The sequence below is a fragment of the Dysidea avara genome, chromosome 2, assembly GCF_963678975.1.
Source record: "Dysidea avara chromosome 2, odDysAvar1.4, whole genome shotgun sequence".
Lineage (NCBI taxonomy): Eukaryota > Metazoa > Porifera > Demospongiae > Dictyoceratida > Dysideidae > Dysidea > Dysidea avara.
In genome coordinates this window covers 2,757,084-2,775,776 of record NC_089273.1, presented here as the reverse complement: position 1 = coordinate 2,775,776, position 18,693 = coordinate 2,757,084, and the positions used below count along the sequence as shown (strand labels likewise).

Sequence of the window (18,693 nt, the reverse complement as noted above, 5' to 3'; positions counted from 1 at the left end):
CGTAGATGCACTTTTAGCACTGCTCAAAACTCAATTGTCATAATGTCTCATGATCATGTCTCTCAAAAGTATTGCACAATCATTTTACACCACTCCACATAATAAATATTATTGCTTTATATCTCATACTGGTGTCGCGGTAAGGACGTATCGGTTCGCCTTCAGGAAAGATTACCTCGGATTGGCTCGCCACGAGTGGATACAACTCTCAATACTCTAATTAAAGCCCTAAGAACATGTGATTGCATACGTCATACAATACATAATACATGCGCACAACACATTGCAACTATTAATAGGTCAGTCAATTCTCTACATCCTCCCGGGCGCGGTTGAGAGTATCCGCCCATTCAGATATTTGACGTAGTGCTTTCACGGCAGCTCTTCTTCTGGGGCGATCACTATGTATAGCTGGGTTATCTCCTGACTCTGGTTGATCTGGCTTACTGTAAACAGTCTCAGTTGGAAGTTCTTCATTATCAGTGTTTGACACTTCTAAAGGATATAATTTAACAATTGGACGTGATGTCCTATGGTTGCCTATTCTGATATTTGCAGCACGAATGTAGCCATCCTTTCCTTGAATGAGGTCTTCTACGATTGCCAGTTTCCAATACAGTCTAGCTTTTTCATCATGGACTATCACTATGTCGCCTTTCTTAATGACTTGCTGGTTGTGTCCTGAAGATTTATGAAATTCCCAAAAAGAGGTGAGGTACTCACTCTTCCAACGCATCCAAAATTGCTTGATGACTTGTGTCTGTTTGTCTACCCGTTTCCTGATCATACTTGAAGTAAGGAAGTCTGGATCATCAGAATCATCTACATCTTCTAGATCATGGGGAATCATCTGCACTCTTCTACCATACAACAAATAGGATGGTGTGAGGGGTTCGGGATCTGAGAGATCAGAAGAAACATGGGTAAGAGGTCGATCATTCAACATTGCCTCCACTTCAACAATGATTGTTTCTAGCTGCTCCCGTGATATGTATGCTCGTCCCAATGTCTTCTTCACTGCTTGCTTCGTAAGTCCTATCATCCTTTCCCAGAAGCCCCCATACCATGGGGCTCGTTTGGGAATGAACTCCCAAGTAACGTTCTGACGTTCCAATGTCTCTTTCAGAGTGTCTGATTGCAATAACTTCTGTATATCCTCCGCGGCGGCAAGAAATGTAGATGCGTTGTCGGAGATCATCTTGCGTGGTAGTGACTTTCTACTGGAAAACCTTCTAAAGGCCAGCAAGAATGTATCAACAGATAAATCACTTACTACTTCAAGGTGTACTGCTCTTGTTACCGCGCAAGTGAAAAGACAAATGTAAACTTTCTTCTCCTGTTGTCCTTCCTTGACAAATAAGGCTCCGGTAAAGTCCACACCGGTGATGGTAAAGGGTGGAGCTTCAGTAACCCTGATCTTTGGTAGCGGTGGTGGGTCTGGGGCTCTGTATGGCTTACCAATGAGCTTCCTGCAGGGAACACAGTGTCTCAATATACTCTTAACACACTGCCGTATTGCTGGTATCCAGAAAATCTGGCGTAGGGCAGTAACGGTTGTATTCACTCCTCCATGATACAAGTGCTTGTGAGTGTCCTTTACAATCAGTTTGGTGACGGGATGCTTCTTGGGTAGGAGGTAGGGAAACTTGCTAAGATCTGATATCGGTGCATTATGTATTCGTCCTCCACAACGGATTAACTTCTTGTCATCAATAAATAATCTAAGCTGTTTGACTAAGTGAGGACATTTGGAAGATGTTGAGGATGTCTTGAGCAGGTAAGCAAGTTCTTCTGGAAAACTACTGTGTTGCACTGCAATGATCAAACTTCTACGTGCATCAGACAATTCAGTTCTAGTAAGCAGACCAGAAAGTTTGGGGTTTAACTTGCGAAGATTGTGAATAAAGCGGTAGATGTAAGCAATGGTGCCCAACAAACGATTAATGTGACTGTACCGTGAAGCATCAATGACTGTGAGTAGATTAGTTCGATCTTTCAATGAAGACATGGTAGTGGAGGGTATAAATTCTGTAGCTTCAGTCACTACTAGATCAAGAACATTGATAGGTGTCCAGGTTGGCCAATTGGAAGTGTTCGACAACCATTGTGGACCATGTATCCATAACTCAGATGACGTCAATTGCTCTGTGGATATTCCCCTGGTAAGGAGATCTGCGGGGTTATCAGATGAGGGTGTAAATGACCAAACTGTTGAAGGAAAACTCTTCAGAATTTCAGTTACTCGTTGATGTACAAAGGAGTTGGAATGGCTACCATTGTTGATCCAATGGAGAACTATTTGACTATCCGTCCAGAGGTGTACTGGAATGAGGTGCTGACTGGCTGAGATTGAAGCTTGAACAAATTTTGCCACTTTGGTAGCAGTAACAGCAGCCATCAACTCCAGTTTAGGTAGAGTCAAATCTTTGATGGGAGCTACACGGCTTTTGGACATGACAAATGAGATGTTGTTGTCACTGCAGAGATAAACAATAGCACCATATGCCTTAGTGCTGGCATCAGCAAACACATAAAGATGATCTATAACTTTGTCTGATAGGATAGGGAAGTAGGCTCTTGGAATAGTTATGTTAGAGAGCTCGAGGATGTCACTGCGTATTTGAACCCATTTCTCTTGAAGTTCTTCATGAAGTGGAGTGTCCCAGGATCGTTTCTGTTGCCATACTTCTTGTAGTAGTATCTTGGCATGGATAGTAACTGGAGTAGCCCATCCTAGAGGATCAAAGATTAATGATGAATCTTGAAGAACACTACGTTTGGTTATGATGTTACTTGAAGGCAGTGACTTGGGAGCCAGTGACATTGTATCTGTACATGTATTCCAGAGGAGACCAAGGATCTGGACAGTGGTATTGTGGTTGATGGTCTTATCGGCAGTAGCAATCTGTTGTAGTGTGATACTGTTTGACGCCCAAGACCTTAGGTTGAAATTAGCTTGTTGCATGAAGTTCCTTGCTTGTGTGTAGTATTCAAGGAGTTGAACCTCAGTGTCACACCCGGATATGATATTGTCGACATAGATATTGCGCTGAATGTCTTCGGAAACACATGAACGAAAGGTGCGAAGGTGTAGATCAATAGTGGCATGTAACATGAATGGAGAACTGGCTGTGCCAAATGGAACAGATGTAAAACGAAAGGTCTGGAGTAAACTGTCAGGGTTCTCAGGTTGCACTGGCCACAAGAAACGAGTAAAATTTCTGTCGTCTTCGTGTAATCTGACATGAAGAAAGGCCTTCTCAATGTCTGTTGACAGGGCATACTTGTGTAAACGAAAGCACAACAGAATGGAACATAAATCATTCAAGAAAGGAGGTCCCACCTCCAGGCAATCATTCAGGCTTGCAGCAGAGGAGCTCTCACGGCAGCTACAGTCGTATACAATGCGAATAGGAGTTGTTTGAGAGTCCTTCTTGACAGGATGGTGGGATAAGTAGTGTACTGACAGTTCAGGAGTAGAAAAGGAGTGAGTGTCATTGACCCTTTCAATAAAACCACGGCGTTCCTGTTCCATTAGAATGTTGTCATACACTTTCAGTAATTGTGGATTTTGCCTTAACCTCGTGAGTAAACTGTTAGTTCTTCCCTTACAGATGTTGTAATTCGATGGTAGGTGTGGTTTGTCATCTTTCCATGGGAATTTGGCTGTATAAGTACCATCTGGTAGCTGATAGATGTTGTTAGATTGGTAGGATCTGAGAAAGCTGGAACCACATTCATGAGTGTCTGTACCACTGGCTTCTATTGACCAAAGCTGTTGCAAATCAATCTCCTCTGGTGTAGTGGTAAATTGAAGCAGGATAGACATTGGTAATTGGGTAGACGATAAAGGTAGAGGTCCAGATAAAAGATAGCCAAGTTGGGATTGCTGCGCTGTGGGACCGTTTCCTCTAATGATGTGGTCCTGTACAAATGACCAGTAATAGTCCACTCCAATTAGAATAGAGACTAGAAATTCGTCACTATCTGTAACGGGATTTGCAAGCTGCAGCCCTTTCAAATGTGGTAAGCTCTCTAATTCCACTACACAGGAATTCTGAATAGGAGAGGCTATCTGTGGAACTATGAGGACAGAAATAGGAACAAGATCCCCGGTAAGCGTCTGTATCTGGATAGTAGCTACTCCTAAAGTCTGAAATGATGGCGAGTCATTGCCAAATGAAGACAGAGCTACTTGTGTAGTGGTGGATGGCACAATGTTGAGTTTGTTAGCTAGTTCTGAACAAATAAATGAGCGTTGTGCTCCTTCGTCAAAAAGAATGTTGGCATTCAGGCGTGTACCACCACCAATAACAGGAGCTATAGCAGTCTTGAGTAAACAAATAGTACGGTGGGAATCAGGAATGAGCAATGATGTGACTGGTGTAGCATTAGTGGTAGGTGGAGGAATAGGTTGTGGCACAATAGATTGATGAGTGATCTGAGGTGTGGCCCTTGGTTCATCTGTTCTATGGTCACTGTTGCACAAGCTCGTATGATGTTTTCGCTTGCAGTTTCTACATCGAAATTTTGAATTACATTGTGAGACTTTATGCTTGGCAAGACAGTTATAGCACAAGCGACCTTGCTTCACAATCTCCAGTCGTCTTTGATGATCTGTTACAGTAGTGCACTGGTGAGCTGCATGGGGTCCCTTGCAATATACGCATGATGGTGCTAACTTAGGTTTGTTACCCTGAAGTTTGGAACTCACTACAAAGGCAGCTGTAGAATGGGGCTGAGACTTGCATAGATCATCGTTACCGGATTCTAGAATTCGAATTTCCTTCAGGATAGAACACATTAGCTGAGAAAATGTCCATTCTGAGGTAGTGGCTTCTCTTGCTAGATTCTGTCTGATCTCTTTTGGCAGCTTACCAAGAATAATAGGCACAATCAGGTCACCGTATGTTTCTTCAGATTTTCCCAGTGAGGAAAGGCCACGGGAGTGGCTCTCAATAGTATCATGAAACACACGCAGACTAGTCAGGTTGTTAGCTGGTTTTGGTATCTCAAGTAAAGCCTTCATGTGTGCAGCATCACCTTGTGAGGCTGACCAAAACGATCTTGTAAAATGGCTACTGCATGTGAATAGTTATGGTCAGTAAGGGGGAACCCTTCAATTGTCCTAGCTGCATCTCCTTCAAGCTGTGCCTTAAGATAATTGAACTTTTGTACTCCTGTTAGATTGGGATTTAGATCAATTGCAGCTTGGAAGGAGTCCCAAAAGGTTAGCCAATGTAGAGGATTTCCTGAGAATGTTGGCAGGGTCAGTTTGGGTAACCTGCACATAGCAAACTGTTGAGATTGAGTGTGACCTGCTGCTCTTATTGGGTGTGTGGTTGATACGGTATTGATAGTGGGAATTCCAGCTAAGCTTGTAGAGTTGCTGAGTCTAAGGTTCTGGGTTGATAATGATGGCAATAACAGACTTGGGTCTCCTGCTAGACTAGATGATATAGGGCTGCCAGCATTCGTAACTGTTGGAATTAAGGGGGGAGGCCCTGAACCATAAACATAGCTGACAGATGTGAGTGAGATAGGTGAAGTCGAATGTGACGAGAATGAGTCTAGTGTTGGGAGTGTCAGTGACGAGGTTGGTACCAAACTACTAGGAGTTCCAAAACTAGCATTTACCACTGGTGCATAACTGATGGTGTTCATTACTGGTGTATCATGAGTAGTACATAACACTGGGGTGTCACTAGTGACAGTTGTAAAAGGTGTATCACAAGAACCAGTTGGTAATGTGCTAGTTATATCACTCACAACCTCCTTGTCTGGTCCTTGTATTGTAGCTTCACTTGATCCTTGCTGTGAGGGAGTAGCAGAACGATTTTCCCGCTGGAATAGGTCCACACGTTTGTTTAACTCATTAACTTTTTCCGTTATGGTGTCCTGTAGTTCCTCTGAATCCATAATAGCTTCTTCTAACTCCGTAGATTCTTGTATCAGTTCGAAAATCTGTTCATCAAGTGCTACAATCTGCTCCTTCTTCTTCTCTAACTGAGCAACAGCGGTGTTTAAATAAGTGACGGCAAGTTCATCGAGTTCTGTGGCTACAGTTTCTACCACTTTGCCAAAAATTCGTGTCATGTGGGAGCGGTATGCTCTTCGAGAAGTCCGTAGTCGAGTTAACCTTTCCATCGTCGTAGTCCACTGAAAATAAATACAAACGGCAAACAACTATGAAGTGAATCGGGGTGCTTGCCTCTTCTGGCACCGTTAGTAGAGCCAATATGCCACGATGCCACAGCGTTTACGCCTGGGGTTATGAATCGGCTTCAATGGACGACAGAGTTCCTTCACAGCACCAGAGAATGTCGCGGTAAGGACGTATCGGTTCGCCTTCAGGAAAGATTACCTCGGATTGGCTCGCCACGAGTGGATACAACTCTCAATACTCTAATTAAAGCCCTAAGAACATGTGATTGCATACGTCATACAATACATAATACATGCGCACAACACATTGCAACTATTAATAGGTCAGTCAATTCTCTACAACTGGTCCTACACAATCATGATGAAATTTCAGGACTAGTATTTAGAACATTGGTGTGGTCATAAAATAGTCCACTTAGGATTGTTGTAGATCATGGATTATGGATATAGACTCTGATATAGCTAGATAACCCTTTCAGACACTTGCATACTACACTACATAATTCACTGTTTTTTTCATGTCCGCTCAGTCATCATTTCCATCATGCACACAATTAGTGACTGGATGTCTAACTCTCTCAGTGACATGAAACCTTGTAGTTAGATGTAGTTAACCTGTAATCAGTGATGGTTCTAGACCTAACCTACAGTGGGTCCAAGTAGGGTAGAGCATGACTATTGTTATTATATGGCTGTAATATAAAGTAGAATCTCAGGGGATTTGGGGGTGCAACTCCCAGGCACTGCAGACTTTTTATAATTTGAAGGCTTGAAAACAGCTTAAAACTTTTGCTAAAAGCATGCAATTTTTCCTAATGCTAAAAGCATGCAATTTTCCCCTAAGATATTTCAAACTTATTTTTCAGCAGAGGGATGTCCCCTGGCTCCCTAACCCCCTCCCCCCAACTAGAATTGCCTATGCCTGTGATATTAGTTCCACAATTCTAGATTTGTAAAAAATTTGAAATAGTCTAATAGAGCATTCGAAGAACAGTCATGCAATTTCATTATTTTTATTAAAGCAGTCAAGTCACTTAGAATGATTATGAAATGAACCATCTATGGCAAAAAAATTGGAACTGAAACAATAATATGTATAGCCTAAAACTATTAATCATCTCAATGGCATAATGAGTAGGTGCTCTTTTAGAACTACTCAAAACTCAATTATCCTACTAGCCTCATGAATTAAAATTCATGAAGTTTGATTATAAATTAGAGGAAAGGCTCTTGAAAACTGATTCCCTGAAGCACTGTTAACATAAAACTAGAATACCTAGAAAAACCACTAGTTAATATATACGTGTCAATTTCCTGACAAAATTTGGAGCATAATAGGTTGTTAATAGTATAGGACATGATGGTGGTACAATTGGTACAATTTTGTAAGACTGATACTGAGGGATATAAACTTTGTACATTTTACATGGAAAAGGGTGAGATGCTCATTAGCTACAGAGTAGTCACACATGACAACCACACAGAACGGTAAGAAAATGTGAGTAGTAATACTTTTACTAGAACAGTTCTACATGTATGAAATGGATAATTAAAACAGATGCAGTGTACAATATATGTGACCGGTCCTACAACAATAGGACATGTGAGCACACACTACACACAATCACATAACAAGTCATATCTGAGTACTACAATGGAATATATGTGACCGGTCCTACAACAATAGGACATGTGAGCACACACTACACACCATCACATAACAAGTCATATCTGAGTACTACAATGGAATATATGTGACCGGTCCTACAACAATAGGACATGTGAGCACACACTACACACTATCACATAACAAGTCATATCTCAGTACTACAATGGAATATATGTGACTGGGCCTGCAACAATAGAACATGTGGGCACACACTACACACTATCACATAACAAGTCATATCTGAGTACTACAATGGAATATATGTGACTGGGCCTGCAACAATAGGACATGTGAGCACACACTACACACTATCACATAACAAGTCATATCTGAGTACTACAATGGAATATATGTGACTGGGCCTGCAACAATAGGACATGTGGGCACACACTACACACTATCACATAACAAGTCATATCTGAGTACTACAATGGAATATATGTGACTGGGCCTACAACAATAGGACATGTGGGCACACACTACACACTATCACATAACAAGTCATATCTCAGTACCACAATGGAATATATGTGACCAGTCCTGCAACAATAGGACATGTGAGCACACACTACACACTATCACATAACAAGTAATATCTCAGTACTACAATGGAATATATGTGACTGGGCCTGCAACAATAGGACATGTGGGCACACACTACACACTATCACATAACAAGTCATATCTCAGTACTACAATGGAATATATGTGACTGGGCCTGCAACAATAGGACATGTGGGCACACACTACACACTATCACATAACAAGTCATATCTCAGTACTACAATGGAATATATGTGACTGGGCCTACAACAATAAGACATGTGGGCACACACTATACACCATCACATAACAAGTCATATCTCAGTACTACAATGGAATATATGTGACTGGGCCTACAACAAAAGGACATGTGAGCACACACTACACACTATCACATAACAAGTCATATCTCAGTACTACAATGGAATATGTGCAATCTTTCACTTGCATTATACCACCAACTAACCATTTAGTAAGTGCTGAAAAGTACACGATGATATGATAACCATATAAAAAGTTATGAGTCGTGAAAAAGTAGGCAAAATTTGTGTTCCCATTTTTTAATTTATTAAATATAGCTAAAACTATAATATCCACATAAGCATTGATAACATAATTAAAATAATTTTCATGGAAACTAATTGAAACTGTAACTAAAACTATAGCTATAATATTAGTTTACACTTGGAAAAGCTTCATTACAGTCCATAGCATGATTATTAGCATCATGTGATATCAAAATAAATTTTGTGTGTCAGTATTCTCAGCATCCCATTTGCAATTACATAATGTTATGCTTTCTTCACAAACAAATAGTTTGTGGCACATGCTTTTTCTACTGCAAGCTAGCTGGATGTAGAATAGTCTGGAAGTTGTTTATTGCAAACCTATAAATTCAGGAGCAATGGGCCGGGGTACTACCACAAACATTTATGGCATCTGTAACTTGCTCTACTGCAAGCTAGAATATTCTAGAAGTATTTAGTTGTACATTGTCAACTTAGAGTTGTGTAAAAAAGTAGTGGTCATGCTGGAAGACCAAAAGATGGTATTTGGAAGTATTATTGAAGTGGACAATATGACCAAAATTTAATGTGAATTTATTGGGGAGTCTGGAGAAGAATGTTGTCAAATTTGGAAAATATCCTATATGCCAATTTAAAAATGCATTTGAAAATGAAGCATAAGGAGGTATATATATGAGGAATTCATAATAGAGAAGAAGTAAAAGAAGAGACAGCAAGGTTGAAATCAACAAAAAGGTACTTATCTGGGATAAAAATTAGCCAACAATTGATCAAACTCTAAAACATGCTACTTCTTACTCATCAGATGATGCAAAATATAAAAGGATTACAGAGAAATTGGCTATATTTGTCGCAGCCACTAATGTTCCCAATAGAATTCCTGAATTTCAAGAATTTGTAATGGGACTGAACTCTCATTACTGTGTCCCAGGAAGAAATTTTATTACTAAAGAGATACATCAAATTCTAATGAAGATGAAAGGGATTATCAGTAAATACCTAAGGAATGCAAGAAAACTGCATATTACTGCAGATACAGGTATTTGGACAAAATGTGAGATGAGCTCTTCATATTTAGGAGTTACCCAGGGGCGGATCCAGAGTTTGGAAAGAGGGGGGGCACCTTTCTGAAAAACAGTTGAAGACCAAAAAAAACTTCCTGAAAACCAGTTGAAGACCAAAAAAAAAAAAAAAAAAGGTCACGACAATAATAGCTAGTTATCCTTACCAACTATATCACGTCTGTTATGTAAAATAAAATCCTATTTATAGCTTCATAGGTAAGCTACACTGCCTCATGAACATTGTGACTGCTTTATTAGAGTAATTGACTGCTCTATTAGAGTATCTCGATCTTGTATGCAATTTCTTGAAGGGGGGAGGGGCATTTGCCCCAAATGCCCCATCCTGGATCCTCCATTGTTACCACCCATTTTATTGCTTTTGAAAAGGTTAATGGGGCTACACTTATGATTCAACAAATCGATGGACCACATAATGCTGAAAATATCAGTGACACCATAAAGAAGGTGCTCCTTTAATGGAATATATCAGCAGAAAAGGTTATAAAGATAATAACAGACAATGGAAGTAACATGGTCAACACTTTTTAAAGAAGCACCTTTTTCTGGTGATGATGAAGTAACTTTCCAATCAGATGTAAGATAACAATTCAAGAGATAATAAGGTCACTGAGGACATTGACAGTGACAATGGCATTGAATCAGCCATTGATATTGATGATGATGCCAGTGATGAATCTATTATAGACATCATTGAATTTGAAGAACATGAGAGTGACTTGATTATATATGCACTTACATATCACAACCATCAATAAAGTTCTTGTTTTTACATTCATTGCAGTTAGTGTTATGACCAACTAAAATCATTTACAAGCATTGTTCAGTGGTGGATACATTAGGGTTGCGATTTATATTATCATGCAGTGTAATAGTTTTATCAAAAACATCCCATCAAAATATTACATTAAGTACATTCTCATATGTAATTCTACTATTGAAACATTGCACCAAAATTTTGCTTTGCAATATGCTTATAATCAATTGTCCAATCCATCGTTCCATCATTACATACATTATTCGCACTATACTGTGCAATGTTTAGATGAGTTTAAAAAGTTCTCTTGTAATTAACTTCAAGTAGAACTACTATACATTACACTTCACCTCTTTTAAACATAGTTTGTATTACATAAAATAATAGACCACTACATTTTAGACTATAACAACCTCTTCACATGCAAATGGTGATAATTAATATTAACACTCTATTATGAATCTCAACTCAAAACAACTGTTTATTAAAATATATTCATAGCATTAAATATTCCTACCAATAATAAGGGTTCAAAAAGGCTACCTAATACAAACAAAATCCAAAAATGCTCTGAATCCTAAAATAAACTAATACAGTTCAAAAGCTGTTCAGATAGTTATGGTATTCAGTGTGGTGATCACCTGGATCATAGTTGGTCTCCTGGATGGCTCATCGATAGTGCACTGCCTGATCAGTGGAACAAACTTTGGCCATGTTGGTTGGATACTAGTGATCAGATCTGCAACATTACCAAGAGGCATACGTCTGGTAAGGATCTCGATCAAGAGCACTCCATAACTGTAAACATCCATCTTAGTGGTCTGATTACGAGCAGAACTTTCTTGACGAACTTCAGGAGCAGCATACACCACACATCCAGGAGCAAGGGTCTGTGCAATATTAGCAAACTGTGCTGAGCCAAGATCAGACAGTTTGGCTATCCACCCTCCTGTGTCAACAGCCTTCAGTAGGACATTGGGAGCACTGACATCACGATGGATTACAGGGTGGGGCTGGATGCCATGCAAATATGATAGTGCCTGAGCCACATCCATGCAGATGGGATGGATATGATTTGGAGTGGCTCTTCCATTACTCAAGGCTTCTCTGAGGTTGGTGTCCATCAACTCTGTGACAATGATAGCTGGGTGATCGGGAACAGCTCCAATAAACTCTAGTAGATTGCGATGCCTACAACGAGCAAAGATTTTCATCTCCTTTGCAAATAATTGCTCATTATGTTGAGATGTGATGGCTGCATGAAGACATTTAGCTGCCACTCTCCTTCCTCTGAAGTTAGCTTCTGTGACATATCCCCATCCACCTGTGCCAATGATCTTATTAGTAAGGTTGACCTCATCTCTTGAAATTGACCACAATTGTTCAACTGTGTCCTCAACTTCTTTCAGCCTCTCCTCATGATTTTGATATCTTGACTGGGACCTCTGCTGTTCAGCTGCCATATTAGACTCCAAAGTTTGACGCCTTGTTTGTTCTGAAGCTAGAGCAGATTCTAGCGATTGACATCTTCTCTCTAATGACTGAGACTTTTCTTGCTCTGTTGTGACAGTTGTTTGCAATGTTTGAAATTGTGTCATTAAATTGTTTATTTGCAATTGTAGCTGTTGTGCTTGCTCTGGTAGTCGTTGCTGATTTTGTGGTTGTTGCTGTTGTGGTTGGCTCCTTCTCTGTTGATAGTTATCCACCATTTTAAGCTGTTGCACACCAGCCATCACATTTTGAGGTGTGGCTAAATGGTACCAAGAATAAATTGAAATAATTTGTATGAATAACTAGCTACAGTTTACTAAAATGTATCAAGTAATACGTAACTATACTTGTAATAATTATGGTGCAGTGCATGCATGTATGTTGATAGACAACACAGAAATTGTGATGCCTGTAGAATGATATACATGACTGCACCAGCGTTTGTTTGCTAATGAAGGGATGACAAACTGTGTCTGTAGCTTAGCTTTAACTTGCTGAAATAACCAGATTTTGAAAATATCAGAAAAGCTGAATGGATAATAAAATTAAACACATTGAGAATACAGGGTATTTCAGTATTTAGTATCCTATCTTGTATTTTAGCTACCACATTGTCTTGGCTTAGTTATGACAATAGGCAGTGTTGGGCAAGTTACTTTGTAAAAGTAACTAGTTACATATTACATATTACTTGCAGCTGAACTATTTAGTTACAGTTACATATTACCCATAAAATGTGACCTAATTTTAGAAAACCGTCGATATCCGCACAATTTTCAAAATGCATTTTATTTGATCTTTGTGTTCTACAGGGACAGAGGAATGGACTAGCTAAGTTTCAGCTTCATAAGTTAAGCGGCATTGGAAATACAGCACTAGACAGCCGGGCGAGCAAATAAATTGATATGTACATAAGCTATCGAGAAAAGAATCTACAGGCGCTTACATAAACCATCATAACTTGCTGATACAACGGTGTATGAAATTGAATCTTGGCTCATTGTGTTCGCCACATATTTGTGCATCCACCAAGGTATAGGTGTTGCCCCAGGCATGCTTTTGTGTTTGAGAAGGAAGACAAATTCTCGGAAAAACGATTGTCGGTAAATTCTTCCGTCACCGCAACGTAAACAAACGTCTGTAACTTTGACATCTTTTCGTGTATGGAGATGAAACAAAGATTGTTGTACTCCCTATGAACAGGCGAACACGATGATACCCAGGATTTATCCATTGGAGGCAGGGGCGTAGCTAGCCAGATGGTGGTGGGGGGGGGGCATCCCCCACAAACACTCGACATTGTTCGTAATTGCACAAAAGGCAAATGATCCAATGATGGGCTAGCCAACATACCGTGTTGTATTATTACAGCTTATTTAACTAGCTACATAACTACTTCATTACTGATTGCTACCAGTTATCACTTATCAATGGAAATATTTTCGTCGAGCATCATCGCACGTGCCACAACTGTACTCCAACAAATTCGCCCACAATCCAGTAGAACTATATTGTGAATATTTTAGTACAAATACAATGTGTCACAGTTACTTACGTCAGCCACAGTCTGTGCTGCAGTCCTAGCACACTGGCATAGTATAATGAGCTCACTCACTTCAGCCGGCAAAATTCAAACGCCATACCGGTATTGGCACGAAATCCCAACTCTATACCTTTCCTGTTAGCAGAATTTGTAAGCTTGTGATGGATCATCTGACTGGCTGACACTGAAGTGAAAAAAATTTAACTGGCATGCCACTACGCTGTAAGAAAATCCAGTGTAATTAACTCGGGAAAATAAAGTTGGTTCAATTAACACTTTATCACCTCGTAGGTTTGTAGCATCATTGCATATCATTTGTCACTTCTGAGTTGCGACTCTTGCGAAGTAACTTTGAGCGGGTCATCTGTCTTTAGATTCGAAAAATGCACTAACACGTGAGTAGTGTAGGCTAAATATAGAATATAGAATTGTGTCTAATATTTTCGTTCGGTGAAGGCCTAGTGTCTATACGGAGAACCCCTGGGGATCCGGGCATACCTTATTTTTAGTGCATCGTTTTATTAATTGCTTGTTGCCTTCCTTCGTGGTAAAATTGATAATAATAATATTTGTAACGTGCAAGAAATCATCGTATTATTATCACCATTCACAAACAAGTTGAATTTTGTGTGCACTCGCGTAGTAGCACACAAACAGTAATTTGGGATGCGTGTCAGTTACTGCAAAGCTTGTGACGGAAGTTAAAAAAAAACATCACTTAGTGACGGGGGGTCAAATGCCTCCCCTTGCCCCCCCTTGGCTACGCGGCTCATTGGAGGCTTAATTCACCCACCAGTGAGGCGATAAAAGCTTGCGTAATTATTTTTCTGGAGCTTGCGTTTTTTACCCATAGTTATTAAATGCGTTTATTACAAAAATACTATTGTGCATATATCGACGGTTTTCCAAAATTCGGTCACAAATAAAGTAACTATAATAACTAGACATATTAAAAATTTAAAATAAGAAATAGGGATCGCTAAAAAAAGCCACAAAACAAGAAAGGATCGCTGGGATGGTAATGTAAACCACAAATCCCTATTTTGACTCTCTGTCATAAATCTTAAGTTATACATGCTCTGTCAATTTGAAGTGAGTCAAAATAGGGATTTGTGGTTTACATTACCACCCCACTGATCCCTTCTTGTTTTGTGGCTTTTTTTAGGGATCCCTATTTCTTAATTTTAATTTTTAATATGTCTAGTTTGTGTACTTTTTTCCAAATCCATTTATGGATTATAAGTTAATTGGCACATTATAGTGTAGCCTAAGCTAACAGAGATTCCTCAGTTTAAAAGGTTAACTCATTAACTAGATATCTTAATGCAATATTAATTTGTAATCTATGATAAAGACTGTATTTTCATCCCGATTTGTACACGCACAAAATATAAGGTAGGATACATTAATTCCTAGTATACTCAGAGTTTCAGCCTTCATCGTTACACTTAGTGCCATTGCTGAAAACACACTACTACATGAGCTATAGTACGTTCGCGTTGAGCTGAATCCTCAAAAACATTTAATAACTCATGGATGCAATTACACATGATCTTGAAATTTGGCTCCTTTGTAGTACTGCTTGACCCGCTAAAAATATTTCCAAATCTTGTTGTTCAATTGTTTGACATAATATTTACGACCAATCAAATTTTTAACAATACATTTCCTATGGAGAAGCCATATAAGTACAGTGTCCATTAGAGCCTTTTCCTGAACTTGTAATGGAGCCAAACCGTATGTGCCTGTTGTTGACACCTTTGCTGTTACCAATAATCATCTGGTTGGCAGAAATGTTAACTCTGTTGAGAAAAAATCCACTTTTAATTTTTAGCTGTTTTTCAAGGTTCAGCTCAACGTGAACATACTATAGCTACCTGTCAGAAGAATTGCTGATTGTGCACCTATCATACAGGAGACAGTGTTGATGACGGCACAGGAGACTTGAAGAAGAACAAGGTGTCTTAGGTGTTTATTCTAACAGAAGGACAAGAATGAAACTCTATGATACAAGTTATAAGAATGGTAACTATTAGTGTTATAATTCCTGTAGAGTCCAATTTTTAAAAGAAAGAGAAGAACAATGCATACATTAAGCACGTGCATTATAGGTGTAGAGTTGTCTAGCAGAATAGGTAGTGAAGAGATAGCTATACATTGTAGCTGTAGTGCTATTATTGTAGTGATGACACTTACAACACCTTTGTATAAATGCACATATGAACATGCAAGGCTGCATGCAGCAGCAACCATGTGAGTTGCAAGCTAAATAGGAGGAGATGGCTAGGCTTGGCCGAAGTCTTCCTATACCGGTGTCTGCATGTACAAATCACTATGTCACTATACTAGTGGCCAGTGGCGTAGTCAGTATTACATTATTACCAGAGATTTGGCAGTCTTATACCCATGCAAGACTACTTTAAACTGGCATATTGAGTTCCAATTGCCAGGACTTAGACTGGGCTCTAGCCCTGGAAAGCCTAGGTGTAGCCTGCTAGCAGCAGTGTGTCATAAAGTGGAACACCATAGGTATAGTCAGCAAATTTAAGTCTGGTTAGCATGTGTTCATGAATGCTTGCAACTGTCAATATCACTAGCTGATCGGAGAATGTGCTAGAGTAAGTACACAGTAGCTAGTTACAGTGACAATAGCACAGTAGCACAGAATCCTCCCATACAAGACTATCAGGCTTCACACCCTTAAGTTCAGTGTTTATGACATGGATACCATATGGGAGGGTTGATGATATGTGGTTAGACCACAAAATATTTTTAAATGGTAGGGTTGTAATAAACACCCCACCCAACCTTTTCTGCGTGTGAAAAGCAGCCGTAATATCAGCGCTACCATTCTTCCCCCTATAATGGATGAACAAAGCACTCACTGTGATGGCTAGGAAGAGAATAAACCAATGCCTTGCATGAGTGCTTGAACGGCTTCTCATAGCGAACACAGGAAGCTTACTAGAGGCCCTATTATGGCGATCTTGTAAAGTAAAAGAGTGCTGCACAACTTTAATCTGCCATTTATTAACGTTATAAATACTATAGTCGAACAATACACATCCCTGAGCACACAAGATCCCGTAAATTTGTTCTTCTATGGTTTGTTCTGTATATGGAACAGCAGGCAATGGTGAAGAAGGACTCAGAAATTTATAGAGGTGGAGGCCGGTTAGCGATCTGTGGAGTACAGGTTAATTAATTGGTCATGGACACGTAGAAGGACTCAGTGAGTAGGGCTGTGTAGTTTTTATCGCAAAAAAATGGAAGCCTTAGGCTGTACACGAGTAAAACAAAATAATAATAATAATATTATGAATAATAATATGAACAATTCGCGTAAAATTTGCAATTTTTGAATGTTTCCAAACTTCATCTAGACCATTTTTACTGCTATATCACAATTTTTCTGAGTTCAGTGTTTGATAATAAGCCTTCTGAGGGTTGTTTTATGCTAGAGTCTGCTTTCTAAGGCTGGTTTTAGGTGACTGCTCTATTAGGATTTTCAAAAATTCCACTGCGATCCCTATTATGAACCCACTATCGTGGTTCATGATATTACATATTATTTTACTTTATGTCCACAGTTTTAAGCTGTCATGTGTGAAACTACCACCTCATCACGTGACACTATTGCGTTGTTGGACAATGTGCAAATCTTGATTATAAGTAAGAAGCTGGTGAATAAGCCTCTTTCAGTAGGCTTCATTACTTCGTTGTGGCTAGGCGTTACTCAGTGGATTACTAATGAGATTAATAACTTCGTTACTTGTAGTAATAATATTATGCAATATTAGATTCGTTACAGTAACTATATTACTTAGGTAACGCGTTACATTTGTAAGTAAAATAACTTGAGTTATATTACCCATTTTTATAGCGTATTTCGTTATATTACTTAGTTACCATAAAAGTAATAATATTACGTAACACGTTACATAAGTAACGCGTTATTCCCAACACTGACAATAGGTACCAAGAAACAATACTCATATGAGTCTGGGAAGCATGCTTTTGATGGAAGTACGATAATTTCTGCTTTAAAAGTGTAGGCAGCTAAATGGTCATATACTAAGCTCATGGCATTACTGTCAGTATAGTATTGTATAAAGGGGATCCCAAAAATAAAGGTCCAATTATATTTTCTGGACTCCAATATGACTTGTATGATGCTGTACATGTGCAGCTTTGTTTATGCCATTCATTATAAACCATAATACAAATTTCTCATATAAATATACTGCAAATTTTCAATTTGTACAAACAAGCCATATGCAAAGCTGATCACATATTATGTTGAAGAAAAGCACGTAATATGGATAAAAAAGGTGGACACAATGAACCAAGAGGAATTTGAAAAGAGATTTTAGTTTGGTTTTGTACACTTTAAAGATTAGTCACTCACACTGTTTTCTTGTGGTTTCATTCTGGGCATATACTGTATAGAAAAGGAAAACTCACCCAGTTTCTAAGAATTCTACTGCAAGAATTGCAAAGTGATAAATTTGTGCTTTCTGTAGTGTGTTGGAAATTTGATACAATTAATTTAAGTTAGATGCAAAATAGTTCTGAGTGCTATTGCATTTTTGCTACTGGAATCTGGTTTTGAGAAATACCCTGGTATCCTGCATTTCATGTTGATCAACAAATCTACATTTTAAAAAACCTATTTTGTTTGTGTTAACACATAGTCTTAAAAGTTGCACATATGTCACAAGTAAAAGTTACTTGTGTCTCCAGTACACCGCCTAGCACTAATATATAACATGTCATAGTGCAGAAAAAATAATAGTAACTCTTTTTGAGCAGTTGGGTACCTGAGTCAGTACATAAGCACTGTAGTAAATAAACAGCTCTATATATGTAAATTTTGAAGATTGCAAACTTTTTGAGAAGTGTAGCACAGGTTAATA

The 18,693-nt window shown here is 39.0% G+C and overlaps 2 protein-coding genes across 2 annotated transcripts in view; both read right to left on the bottom strand.

The window, feature by feature from the left end:
* Positions 1-304: 304 nt before the first annotated feature.
* LOC136246348 (uncharacterized) lies at positions 305-5,029 on the bottom strand. Its single transcript, XM_066037741.1, has one exon. It carries the CDS (start codon positions 5,027-5,029, stop codon positions 305-307), a length of 4,725 nt encoding a protein of 1,574 aa, XP_065893813.1.
* A 6,168-nt stretch (positions 5,030-11,197) lies between these two features.
* LOC136246347 (probable serine/threonine-protein kinase DDB_G0271682) overlaps positions 11,198-18,693 on the bottom strand; it is a 113,521-nt gene continuing 106,025 nt past the window's right edge. Inside the window, exon 9 of the mRNA XM_066037740.1 lies at positions 11,198-12,493. Coding sequence (XP_065893812.1) covers positions 11,352-12,493 — 1,142 coding nt within the window. The 3' untranslated portion in view covers positions 11,198-11,351. The remainder of the gene's footprint in view (positions 12,494-18,693) is intronic.

What these genes read in the sequence shown, in the direction of transcription:
- LOC136246348 (XM_066037741.1), bottom strand. Translation starts at nt 5,029, where the DNA reads ATGAAGGCTTTACTTGAGATACCAAAACCAGCTAACAACCTGACTAGT.